This window comes from Electrona antarctica (assembly GCF_951216825.1).
Source record: "Electrona antarctica genome assembly, chromosome: 13".
Classification (NCBI taxonomy): Eukaryota; Metazoa; Chordata; class Actinopteri; order Myctophiformes; family Myctophidae; genus Electrona; species Electrona antarctica.
In genome coordinates this window covers 26,223,504-26,237,682 of record NC_136794.1, presented here as the reverse complement: position 1 = coordinate 26,237,682, position 14,179 = coordinate 26,223,504, and the positions used below count along the sequence as shown (strand labels likewise).

The following is a 14,179-nucleotide window of genomic DNA, read 5'->3' as shown; positions in this document are numbered from 1 at the left end:
TTAGCAGACATACTATACAGCTGCTGTGTGCACGTTGTGAAAGTGAGATAAGATGAGATAAGAAGTCCCCCCTCGTCCCCCCCGAGGGGCACATTTGTCTTGAGCACACACGCCGTTCCACTCGTGTGCACACAGCCGTCCCCCTCACAAACATGCACATTAAATTGCCACTTTATACTGAACTCTGGGACTGACCACAGATGAAGATGAAGACATCGACCCAGTGTTGTCCCTCTTGCCTGATTTGTACTTGGTTGCGGGCCATGTCACACACTGAAAATGGCCAATCTAGCAGAGTGAAGCTCGTGAGCTTATAGGTTGTCTATTTTCAGTGTGTGAGCGTGACACCAGTGGCCACTGAAATTAATCTTTGAATAACCCTTTAGGCACTCCACATCAAAGAGCTGGACTTATGGCAAAGCCCCTGTGACATATCGAGGCCTGTCCTGGGTGAATAGTGATAACAGCTAGGTGAATAGTGATAACATCTGTGACATATCGAGGCCTGTCCTGGGTGAATAGTGATAACAGCTAGGTGAATAGTGATAACATCTAGGCCTTTTCAGACGGAGAGTGTGTGACACAGACGTTGTCGTCTGGATCAACGACAGGTCTGCTCCAGGTCTGCTCAAGAGGGGCAAGACTTGCACTGCGAGAAAAAAAAATCAACAATCCAGGACTAGGCAATCGCACGGTGTGTGCACGAAACGAGCACATGTACGAGCGCCCATGTAAATACTCTTACATTGTCGCCCCTCAACTTCTCCACACGTCCAAAATAAACGCACGCCTCTCATTGAAAATGAATTACTAGTGAGTCGCTTCCCGTCTGAAAAGACTAATGGAGGAACAGGATGCCAGTGGACAAGAGAGACAGCACCATGTTGAAGGAACACTGTGTATACTCCAGGTGCAACAACACAAAGTATTGAGCTGAGTCGATCGCAGAGGCAACGAGACTCGTCGCTACAATACATTTAAATTGCAACTGTAATTTTCTACTCACACGGGCACTGGAGTGTTAGCTGCAATATGATGATGGGAGAGGGCAAGGCACAGCGAGGCACGGCAATAACAATAATTGCTTGAGGGGATTGGTGGTGGTGGTGGTGGTGGTGGTGTGTGGGGGGGGGGGGGGGGGGGGGGGGGACGCTTATGCTGTACCTCAGAAAGGGAGCTGTGAGCCACATGATGAAGCCATCATGATTCATGAGTCATACTGTAGTGTGGTTTATTTGTACAATGTTGTCACGCTGTTGGCAACATTGGAGAGAATTGAGGATAAAAATATCTTCAAAGGGGGCCGTTTACTCTCAAGCCCAAGTCAATGATTTGTGATGCCACTATAGTTGCAACTTTCAACTATTTCCAACATAATCCTAAAAATGTGGTTGGCAACTATATCAATTCAGGATTCAGGACAAATTAAGGAGTTAGTGTTGAGTTGTTTCTTGTGGTGCGGATCCATTCCATGCTCCCAGGCGGATCTTTGTTTTGGGCCTGAGCAGACTCTCCTTCGCACTCCTGACTTCCTGGTGCTTTTTGTGGTAAAAAACTCCATGGATCCATTGTTTAGCCTTATGCATTTAGTATTTTCTAAACGTATATGGTTTAATTGTGTTGTATTGTTATATTATAATTTATTATATCACATTTTGATGAGTATGGACTACTGAGGAGTTACAGTATTGTGCTCAGTATATGAAGTGAGTAGGCCTACTGAGTACTTGATGACTGTGATGATTATGATGCAGACTATCTGTTCAACAAAAGGTAAAAGTTGAGAACTGATCCGCTCATGGGACTGGAAAACATATTCATGAACATTTAAAATATAGTTTTGAATTTCCATTTCTGCTTATCAGCTTGTGCATGTGCTTTGAGTAACTTGGTTACCAATAGGACTTATTTACGTGATCGCACAGGCAAAATGGAAGTGGGAGGGCACATATGCTTCATTTTCTACTCATTTTGGTAAAAACTGTTAGGTGGAAGCATTTGAAAATTCTGGGAACCAACCAGCATGTCCGTCTCCAGAGATTGGTAATGTAATACTGTATGATGTAATTTCTGCAGTTAAATTCTGATCTAAACACATTTGTTTGTTTCACTGCTGCTATAGAGCACATCAATATAATAATCAATATCGGTAGAGGGCTACCGCGGGTTCATGTACTTTTTAATTGCATTGTAATGCCCATAGGAGGATTTTAGGTCACCTCATATAAGAACTGTATTTGAAAAATAAACATGTGACCCCGGCCGTTTCACTCATATGGATATGAAGAATCAACTGACTGAGAGAAAACGCTAATGTTACTGCTGCTGAATTAGTTACATTTTCGCTAGAAACAGACGGTATCAAATATAAGTGATTGGCGGTCGTAAACGACACAGAGCCACCTCCCCGACAATTTCCGCCGAGACACTTTGTTTATTTTTGGACCACAATGCTTATAGAGCGTCGCAGTCCCGCCCCCTACCCTGGACCAGGAAATGATTCTCCGTTCATTTTCCTCATAGACATTTCAGAAAGTATTTATTTAAAGACGTTTACGCCGCGGACAAAGCCAACTCGAGTCGTGACAAATCATGACAACAAACACAATTCTTTGGGCCGAACAAATAATTAGAAAGAAGAAAAAAACGGCAGGTTACAACACTTTTGTTTTGCTTCTTTGCAATTATTTGTTTGGTCCAAAATATTGTTTGTGTTGTCATGAGTTGTCACGACTCCAGTTGGCTTTGTCCGCGGCGTAACCGTCTTTAAATAAATACTTTAAGAAATGTCTATGGGAAAAATGCATTGGGATTAATTTCCTGGTCCATGGTAGGGGGCGGGACTGCGACGCTCTATATGAGATGATTTTAAGATGACCCCATGTTATTCTCCATAGAGAAATTACTTCCGTGAACCAAGGGATGAGCGAGTGATGTCAGGACTTTGGTGCTCTATTCATTAAAATTAGCATTAAACTTGTTTTTTTTTGCTGTTTCCTTGTCAAGAACTGAAGGAAAGACGGAAGAGTGTGTGTGTGTGTGTGTGTGTGTGTGTGTGTGTGTGTGTGTGTGTGTGTGTGTGTGTGTGTGTGTGTGTGTGTGTGTGTGTGTGTGTGTGTGTGTGTGGTGGGGGGGATTCATGGAAATATTCTGCTCTGGTCATAAAGGAAATGTGCGAGGAGAGTGTGTAACTTGCACCACAGTTGTAACGAAGATGGCTGGACACATTCGGAAATTGGCTTTGAGCATCTCCTCCAACTTCTGAGCGCTTTGGTGTTGACATTCATCAGAGGAGATGTGTCTTTTAAAATTAATTAAATTCTTTCCACGTAAAAACAGAATTATGTTGTGTTTTATTACATGTACTGTAGACACTTGTTGAATGTTGTCAATAGAGTATCAAACAAGCTGCAACCGTCCATTGTCCAGATGCTCAGAACGACTCTGCTTTTCAGTCGGATTGGTCAGTGTGCTCACGAGCCCTCCAGTGCTCTCGAGAGGGTATTTCCGAAAGCATTGTACTTGTAGGCTCGATTTGTTTGGTTGTTAATGTACATGCAGATGCAAAGAAGTCTGCACTTTGTCTGATTGCCTCCTTGGCTACAGGTGCTCAGCTACAGACAATATTATGCAGCAGAAGAACAAAACAGATGAGTGGTTTTGCAATGCAAGACTTTTAGCTCGGGTTGACATTTTTTATTGTGCCACTTCAGGCTATTTCTTTTGCCTTTTATGATTGGATTTCTTCCCTGGACACGTCAAGGCTCAGGTATTCCTCAGGGTACAGGCCTCATTATGCACTGCTACAATGAGAGAGTGGGTGTATTGTGAACCCAGGGTACTCAGGGTACAGGCCTCATTATGCACTGCTACAATGAGAGAGTGGGTGTATTGTGAACCCAGGGTACTCAGGGTACAGGCCTCATTATGCTCTGCTACAATGAGGGAGTGGCTGTATTGTGAACCCAGGGTACTCAGGGTACAGGCCTCATTATGCTCTGCTACAATGAGGGAGTGGCTGTATTGTGAACCCAGGGTACTCAGGGTACAGGCCTCATTATGCTCTGCTACAATGAGGGAGTGGGTGTATTGTGAACCCAGGGTAATGATATTGTCTGCACTGTGCAGGGATTGCTTATGGCAATTTGAGGGTCCTTGGAAAAGTTTGGGAAAGTCCTGGTTTCATGCATAATGGCCAATGATGTGGTGAAAAGAAGTGAACCATAGAATACACAATAAACTAACAACTGGAGACAACACAAAGCACTACAGTGACGTGCACAGAACATTTTGCTGAACCATAAAAACATGGTATGAAAATCAACAAGTGAGATCTGTTTTAAATCCTAAGATTATGACCTCAACCTTCAGTCTTTTTCAAATGTTCAATCCTAATAGAACAGCATAAGAGCAAGAAACAGTTCCACATCTAATGCACAATGCATTCTGACTGTACTTGAAGTGGTAAGAAGACTGTATACTATACTATGCTATACTATACTAGGGGCGACTGTGGCTCAGGAGGTAGAGCAGGTCGTCCAATGATCCATGGGTTGGCGGTTCGAATCCCGGCTCCTCATGTCTACATGTCGAAGTGTCCTTGGGCAAGACACTGAACCCCAAATTGCTCCCGATGTGCAGGTTGGTACCTTGCATGGCTTCCGCTGCAATCGGTGTATGAATGTGTGTGTGAATGGGTGAATGTAATGCACAATCTATGTAAAGTGCCTTGGATAATGGCGCTATATAAATGCACCATTTACCATTTACCATTTTACTATAGAATGTGGTGACAATGTGGCAGCAGTGGACATAAATAACAAAAGATGACTAGGAGTATAGGTGACAGCCTGCCATCTGTTTGACATCCAGCTCTCTCTCATGCACGTACGTGCGCACAGTCAAATACACACTACTCAGGATGTGTAACTATTTAAAATCTGTGTGAATGAGTAATGTGAGTAAATGTAAAACACATTGTACCTTTGGATAAAGATGCTGCTGTATCTGCCTGTCTGTCTGTCTGTCTTTAATTCACATCCAGTAAAGACAGTTTCCTTGAGGTGGTGGTGAGCCCGAAAAGGTTAGAAACAGCTCTGCGTATACGCTCCCTTTGTTGTTTCTCTCACCCACACACTAATCAATAGTTCGAAGGTGACCAAAACTCGATCAGCTACTGCAGGGGCTGCGGCCAGGATCGAGGCATATCTATTGGACTTTTGGGGTCCCAAAGCGTATTGGTGCTAATATAATCTCTTTTCCGCCAATAGATCATTGCTCATTCTGTGGCAATTGACTGCAAAAATCTTGCAGAGTAATTGCATTATGCAAATGTGAAGTATCGCACTCAGCATAGTACGTGTGTGTGTGTGTGTGTGTGTGTGTGTGTGTGTGTGTGTGTGTGCGTGCGTGCGTGCGTGCGTGCGTGCGTGCGTGCGTGCGTGCATGCGAGAGACAGAGCGTGGGAGAATGGAAGTATAGAAGTATACTGTGTTTGTGCATGTGAGTGCCTCGGCTTGTTTCGCTGGATATGTGTGTGCGTGCTTATTGTGTGCTCTCATTGAGGCAGGGACCGTGTGGATCCCTCCAACTGACTGCAGGACAAATATGTAACGTGTGGAAGGTCAAAATGTGCTGTATTAATCTTGTCGGGGAGTCGTTATGATAATGCGTGAGCGTGTGCATTATTTTGTGTGTGTGTGTCCTGGCTGTTGGAAACACGGTGGCCCTCTCAGCTTTCAGTAGTGGAAATTAACTAAGTACATTTACTTTGTTATTTTCTTACACTCCACTACATCTTGGATACAAATATTGTACTTTTATTACACTACATTTATTTGAAAACGTTAGTTACTAATTACTTTGTAGATTTTTATTATTATTACAAAACATACATTAACCACTTCAGCCCCAGGTGGCCAGGTGTCACCTACAGTACATGTGTGTCCGTGGCAAAGACTTGGCCTTGTCCGTGGCTAATGTTACATTTTATGTTAAATGTACGTGCCATTATGATGTTCTTGTCATAAGACCCAATTTACTGAATGTCAAGTCTCTCAAATCTCTTCAGAATATGTATGACACTTATTTACTACGACACTATGGCATATATAAGTCCACTATAGCCTACTTGTGGTTCTCAAATGTTTGTTTGCAAGGACCCCCATAACTCGAGTGTACAAATCGATCCAATTTTGTATACTCTCAGAGTTACAGACCTCTTATGGTCATTCAGGGAATCAGATATGAAATGGGGCATTCTGCCCAATGAGTGTTATCTGTGGTACTTTAAGTACCAATATGTTTGTACTTTTACTCAAGTACATTTTGAATTCTGGACTTTTACTTGTAACAGAGTATTTCTACATTGCGGTATTGATACATTTACTCAAGTAAAAACACAGTACAAAACACAACTATCTTCTCCTGCAGTACTTACTCCACAGTCTCCTCCCAGCTGCACCACAGTCTCTGGTCCAACTCCTCCATGTCCAGGCGGAACTTGGCCAGGCAGAACTCCTCGATGGCGTACTCATAATGGGGACCACAGCCCAGCACCGACACACACTGGCACAGCACTGCTAGGGGACGAGAGAGAGAGTAGGGAGTAGAAGGGAGGGTATACGAAGGATGGGAATAAGAATAGGGAAGAACAAAAGATATAAGCATGAGACGGCAATGAGAAGAGAGATAGAGAGATATTGTGGTTAGGTGAGAATGTTAGCTGAAGCCCATCTATTTATGTTGAAAGCAAGCATCTGATTTAAAGAAAAAAATGTAACACTTTATGCTTTGTATAGTCAAGATCTTACTGAATAGCGGTTAGATTTAGACCAGAAGTTGACACCTGCTCTTTTAAAAGTAATAAACACAGTGGCAACGCACGCACGCACGCACGCACGCACGCACGCACGCACGCACGCACGCACGCACGCACGCACGCACACACACACACACACACACACACACACACACACACACACACACACACACACACACAAACCTTCATCTGTCTTCTCTTGCTAATGGTGAACAGAGTTTACAGAAGCTTGGTTGGAGAGCTACAGAGTGCCTGCTTCTCTGTGGCAAGATTCAGAAGAATTGAAAACAATGAAAGTTTCTTTCTTTAATTTCCTCTGATAGAATGGGTTCATGGAGGAGTGAGGAGAAACATGAGTATAGACTTTAACACTGGGCTGTCTAATATGCCTCCATCTCTCTCTTTCCACATAATTTCCAATTCTTTCACCTCTTTCTCACTCCGGCCTTTTCATACCACCGAAAACGACAACATGACGTCATGCCGCGGTGATAAGAAACTCACCGCTCACCACAACACATCGCTCTGTTTTTACTAACCACCATTTCACCTAAAACTGGAGTATAAATAGGCCCTTAAGGCTGTAGTTTTTGGTGGTGAAGAGGTGGCCACTGGCGCTCACACATCTCTCTGTTTTTACTAACCACCGTTTCGGTGATCACCTCTTCACCAAAAACTGGACTATGAATAGGCCTTAAAGGCCTAGTGTTCTTATACTCTCTCCTCACAAACAAAAGGCCTTTAGTTTGTTTGCACTATAGTTGTTGTGTTTTTGCCTTGTATGCACTAGTGTATATTGTCTTAACACATTGAGAGCCCACGCAAAACTGCCCAAAATCACTTTCACCTAGAAAATCCATTCACATTTTTTATAATTCAGCTGACTGTGGAGACACATGCTGGAACTTTTTACTTTTTACTATAGTTTCTGAGTTATTTAATTTAAACGCCAAATGCATTTTTTTTTTTCAAAGACGTCCACAGACGTCTTGGGCTATGCACGTGCGGTAATACCCAAGACGTCCACAGACGTTTTGGGCACAAAATGTGTTTTAAGACTGAGTGCACAATTAACTTCATTGTATTTTTAAACATTGTATTGATACATATGATAAAAAATAAACCTGAACCTGAAACCTGAAGTGTTCTAATACTCTCTCCTCACAAATAAAATGTGCAGGTTAAAAAGAATGTCACAACAATGACCAAAACACAAGATGGCAGGATGGAAACATGTAAAGCTGTTTACATTGCTTTCCTTGCTTCATCCTCGTTTACAGTCGACAGGACTGAAAGGGGTGTGTGTGTGTTTGTGCGCGTGTGTGTGTCACAGTGTGTGTGTATCGGAATGTCTCCTCTTCTCCAGCTCCAATTCTTCTCCGGTAAAACATGTAATGGAGCCTATTCATTTCAACAATGGAGTTACAGAGAGAGAGAGAGAGAGGTAGGAATGTAACAATATTGTCATGAAAATCTATGTGATATGAACGTCTTCATGGCAATTTTTTTTCATGTGATTGTGTAGGTGTGATCACCTTATGCGTAAAAACAAGGCCGGGCGGTGGCCCAGTGGAGGGAAAATTAAAGAAAAAAATAAGTCAAGAAGGCAACAACGATGGCAGACATGGCGGCGAGAGAGAATTCAGCAGGTGAAACCCCACAGACCCCGAGAAACTAACAGCACAACCACAGGTCACACGTGTGGAAGTACTTATTCACTCTAGATGAAGAAAAACAAACAGTGGCCTCTACACTCGATCTACGTGTACAACAAGAATACAAGCGTTATGCTCGGCCATCTGAAAAGCAAGCATCTAGGTACGGATGACGGCGGGAGTGGTGACAGTCGCCCAGTGCAGACGTCCATGAGCAGCTACGCCAAAAAGCCTCTATCAGACCAGAGAAGACCGCAAATCAAGGGGTTTACTTTTCAATTTCAGACGTCAGACCTTTGGCTGCAGTGCAATGGGAAGGCTTCAAAGCGATTGTGAAATATTTTGAACCGGAATACACAGTCCCGTGCCACACAACTCTGTGGGCTAATATCAATCGAGAGAGTGACACCCTGCGAACCAGGATCAAAGAGGGGATGAAAGGCAAGAGTGTGTCTAACAACGGACCTGTGGACATCCTCAACCATGGAGCGGTACATCACGGTAACTGCCCATTACATTTCAGATGAGTGGACTATGAAAGCCAGAGTCCTGACTACCTCCCTCATGACAGAGCGACACACAGCTCCCAGCATCTCTGCTCATCTGTCTGCAATAATCAAAGAGTGGGACATACAGGCGCTTTGTACAGTATGGCGGTGCTCTAACCATCCAAGTCTGAACGCACCTTTAGATCTCCGCAGTTTCTCCGCGTCCTTCCCGCGCCGATGGGCAACACCCAAAGAGGCTCAATTGTGGGGTCGCTAGTTTTTCATATTGTTACGTCTGTATAGCCTAATAATTCATTAGGGTTCAATACTCACATGGCGACAGGCAGCCTGTTCTGCCAGGGATGGACACTGTGATTATAGGGTGCGTGTTTGTGTCAAAGGAGCGCATTGTGCTGAAACAGGCCTCCAAATGGCAAGGGCTGCCATGACATGTTTAATTATATGCTAAAACCAAGATGCAGCAAAAATATAACACAGCTTCTTTTCTCTTGTTTGAGCGTTGTGTTGTGAGCAGAGCGGCAGGGCTACTCTCTGACCCATAGAACAAGCCTCGTGAGCAGGATTCTCCCCATTCAACCCTGTGCTGAACTTGACATTACTGCTGACAGTTTTACAAAGCTTATTTTTATTTATTTAACTTGCTGAGGAAATCCAAGAGGAATGAAACGCTGACTATATTATTGATGTAAGTTCAGCGATATGTAAATGTGATATGAAATCCCCCAAAAATATGCCAAGCTTACAACACGTCACAAAGTGATGTGTTGTGAGCTTGTAAGACCCACCTTTTTAAGAAAGCTTTTCCCTAAACATGTTTTACTGCTATGTTGCTTATGCTTCTTTTATTGTATTTTATGGTATTCTTTTTTGCCATGCTTTTAATCTTTGTAGCACTTTGAGATTCGCAAGAATGTAAAGCGCTTTATAAATAAAATGCATTATTATTATTTATTATTATTTTTATTATTGTAGATCTGCTATTTCTGCTACTTTTGAACAATGTTTGAAAATGTATGGACATTTTTCCAACATGGAAACGATTGATGATTATGCAAAGATTATTGACATTATCTCAAACAGGCCTAATCATGGGCTCCCTCTCAGAGTTAGTGTCAAAGTGCACTTGAGCGAGACACCTCAGATGCTAATTGCTCCCGATGAGCAGGTTGGTGCCTTGCATGGCTTCCTCCGCCGTCCATCGGTGTGTGAATGTGTGTGTGAATATGCATTGTAAAGCTCCTTGGATAATAAACGCGCCAGTAAATGCACCATTTACCAAACATGCAGTGTAGTACAGTAGTCAAGGTCCATAGGAGACAAAAGCATGGAGGATTTGTTCCAACCACTGGAAGCTTAAGAGGGAATTTGGGAACCCATTTGACTTTATAGCAATGGGTGCAAACTGCAAAGTATAGCAGAGAGAGAGAGAGAGACCTTTCCTCTCCATTTTCTACATAAGCCTGTGTTCTTTTCTGTCTGAGTAAAGGTGAGAGACAGAGAGGGAAATAAGATGTGAGATATTTCTGATTTCTGCTTGTAAATGAAATGGAACGTGGCTTTTAACAACCTTTGACCATGCAGTCACATGGTGCTTCCTCTCTTCTCTCTGTACGAAGTCTCCCAGAGCGCACTGGTCTATGTAGGAGCTCAACCTGCCTGAAGCTAGCTCCTGTGTGCGTGTGCGCACGTGCGTGCGTGTAGTGCAAAGCTAAGCTGACTCCTCCACTCTCATCTCTTCTCAAATTCTCCTTCCTGTGTCTCAATGCCCTTTCGACTGCCTCAAAGCCTGTATTACATATTCAAAAGCAGCACACACACACACACACGCACGCACGCACGCACGCACGCACGCACGCACGCACGCACGTACGACTCCTATAGTCAGGTTTGACCCAATCATTGATCTGCTGTGTTACATCACAAAGCATGCTATAACTCATGGCCTTTCATGTTTTCTGGTGCTTTTCCAACAAACGATTGGAGAACGATACAATGCTGCACACTGCACACAACCTGAGACCTTGAAAACGGTGCTGCGTGTTGGTTGGTACTGTATGGATGAAATGCTCCAAGGTGACAGCTTGCTTACTTAATCACTTAAGTTAAAAATACCAGAATTGAAAGGATCTATAACATAAACATTTTCAATTTCTTTTGTGTTTTTGGAGCTCCCATATGTGTTTTCTATCCCCACAAATAACCAATTTTGAACAATCAGGCTTTCATATCATATGGGTGCTTTACTGGAAATTGCTCTCAGGAACAGCTCAACTGATTTTGTCCTCATCGTAATGTCATCAATGTCACCCTACTTTGTATAATTCCTCCTCTTCTTCAGTCTTCAGTTCCAAATGTGCATTTCCACTTTGTTTACAATGTCCGCCATTGTTGATTTTCCAAGCTGGCATGGAATGGAAACAAGCCTGGTTTTATCTAGCATCAGTATTATAATAACTCAAATATTAAATAATCTGCATATCAGCACCCCCACCACCACAGGACATTGTGGTATTGCAGCTAAAACTGCTTTCAAAGATCAGAAATAAATGACAAGGACTGCAGCTGGTTATATCAGAGTGGTGATTGGTGACAAACCATTAGAAATAAGTTTGAGGGACATAGACAATATGATATTAAATATTTAAAAAGTTTAAAAATGCATGTTATTTCTGCTTTAAAATGTACTTGAGTAAAAGTACCACCGTATTGGTGTGAAAATGTACTTAAAGTACCAAAAGTAAAAGTACTCATTAGGTAGAAGTTATTATTTCAGAAGTTTTCAAATGTATAAAACTATCGGAATGTGTGTGCGTGCGTGCGTGCGTGCGTGCGTGCGTGCGTGCGTGCATGTGCGTGTCTGTGTGCGTGCGTACTGTGTTATACTGTGTGGAGAGAGGGAGAGAGAAGGGGAGATGGAGCACAGTGGAGGAGGTGTTTGTTTAGACAGATATCTCGTGTTGTGTTTATATATATATCGTGTTGTGTTTATATATATATCTCGTGTTATAGCAGCCTCCTCACTCAAACTTGCAAACTCCACATGCCCAACCATTTTATTTACCTGCCATAGTGTCAACCCCTTACCCCTGTGCCGGATCGGTGGTTAGACTGGCATATTCACAGATCCCGATATGGCCAGATATGACTAAATCGGGCAGTGTTCCGATAGCGATAGGCCTACAGTATCGGGACATCTCTAATTTGATGTATTACCATGTTTTTGTTCTTGCTTACTGTAAATCGCTCTGGATTAACCAAATGCCTAAATTGTAAATTGTAAGTAGCCTAAAAGTATTGGAAATTGGAAATGCTCAAGCAAGGTACCAATACCTCAAAACTGTAAATTACAGTAAATGTACTGTACTTTACAGTATTTAATGTATTACTGTATTCTATACTTGCCTAACAAAAATAGCTGATATATGTAGATCAGCTACTTTCCTCTATTTTGAAAATCTGCGTTTACAATCACATGCCCAGAATAGGGATGCCAGGTAATGAGGATGACACCAATGCATACGAGTGCACAATTGAAAACAAATACATATTACTAGACCTAAAAAATGTAAATAAAAACCCTATCTGAAACATTACATTCAAAGCATAATATTATGCTGCATGTCTGAGTCCAGAGGGGAAGATGAGAGACTGTAGGGCGTCGGCACACAGTGGAGGAGCGAGATTCATCTCACATGACAGTCTGGGAGATGATGATGATGATGATGGGAGTCTGAATATAGAATAATTACCCAGGGAATGTGGGGGAGAGAGAGAGAGAGAGAGAGAGAGAGAGAGAGAGAGAGACGGAGAGAGAGAGACAGAGAGATGGGTACAAAATGAGCAAGAACGGGGAGATAACGAGAGAAGAGAGGCAGCAGGAATTCAGATGGGGAGGGGTAGAGAACGAATGAAGAGGGTAAGGGTCTCGTGAGAAATGGAGAGAAAGGGAGGGAGAGAGAGCGATGAATGGGTATAAGGAGGGTAAACAAGTTGTGCGTGTGTGTGCACATGCATGCATGCCATTTTGCATCATCCAAAACTCATTCCAAACGCAATATTTGGCGTGCTGATGAAAAATGAATACAGAATTTTATGGTGTGCTTTTTGACAGTGAAAGTGGTCATAATATTGTTGGTGTCATTTTCCATTATGTGACAGGGAAAAGGAGCAATAATTATTTTTTCAATACAGCAATGCATTGATAGATTGCATTGCATTGCATTGAAAGTATGAGTATTTACTTGAGTTAATAGTTTGTAGGTGACTGAATGAGAGAGAAGGTGAAGTCAATGTGAGCTCAAGCTGAAGTCGTGAACTCAAGCAAGGAAGCAGTAACTTATGTAGCAGACAAGGTAAACCGATCTAGGGGTCGGTTAAGAGCTGTGATATTGCCTTCTGCCATGGTACGGGGAAGGTTAAATGGAACAGTGATTTTGAGATCTGTATAAAACAAATTAAACCACGAGCAGGTTGAATTACTGACCAGAGAACTTCGTCTGACTTCGACAAGGTCGTCAAACTTCATTGTGCTGCAGCCTTTAGAGTAGCCATAAAATATCAGTCTCTCCTCTTGAACTCCCAGGCTCCGGTTAAAACAATCCTTTCTTTCTCAGGCTTAGCGCTGTGGGCATGTTGTCCCAGACACATCCACTACATGGACAAACAGATGGGCGCCTTCTTTCATGCTGTGGTTAAGACCCCTCACACTGTCTATTCACAGACAGCATGAAGCATGCCTGTGACGCCTTCCAGTCTGAACTTGCGACCACACAGGCAAACAGGCTACATGCAGACATGTTGTTTATTTTGGGCTCAAGACTAATGAGGCATCAAGTGAGTTGATGCTCGCTGATGGAGAGATGAGAGGAGGTCTCCATTAAAGCAGATTAAGCAGATATTCCTTGTGGTCAGACTAGTATCACTCTGCACAGTGCATATGTTCTATGCTATCTTTTTTTTTGTTTTTAGCCTGCCAGCATGCAATATTTATTTTGATTTTTGTCCAAGGGTACCATATCTGTAAATGCAGTTAGTGTCATGATACCATTCCTTTACTGGATTTTACAGTGTTTACAGTGGATAGAAAGAAAGACAGACATGCAGAATAAAGACAAATTAGAAAGAAAGACAAAGCAGAAGGAAATGTTTTTACAGGGTGCATGTCATTCAGCTGTTAAGGCTGCCTCTAGACATGT

General features: G+C 42.7%; 1 protein-coding gene across 1 annotated transcript in view; it reads right to left on the bottom strand.

Annotated features, from left to right (window-relative positions):
- LOC306935139 (receptor activity-modifying protein 1) overlaps window positions 1–14,179 on the bottom strand; it is a 49,618-nt gene that overhangs the window by 10,680 nt on the left and 24,759 nt on the right. Inside the window, exon 2 of the mRNA XM_079518035.1 lies at window positions 6,440–6,581. Within this exon, the coding sequence (XP_079374161.1) occupies window positions 6,440–6,581 (142 nt within the window). The remainder of the gene's footprint in view (window positions 1–6,439; window positions 6,582–14,179) is intronic.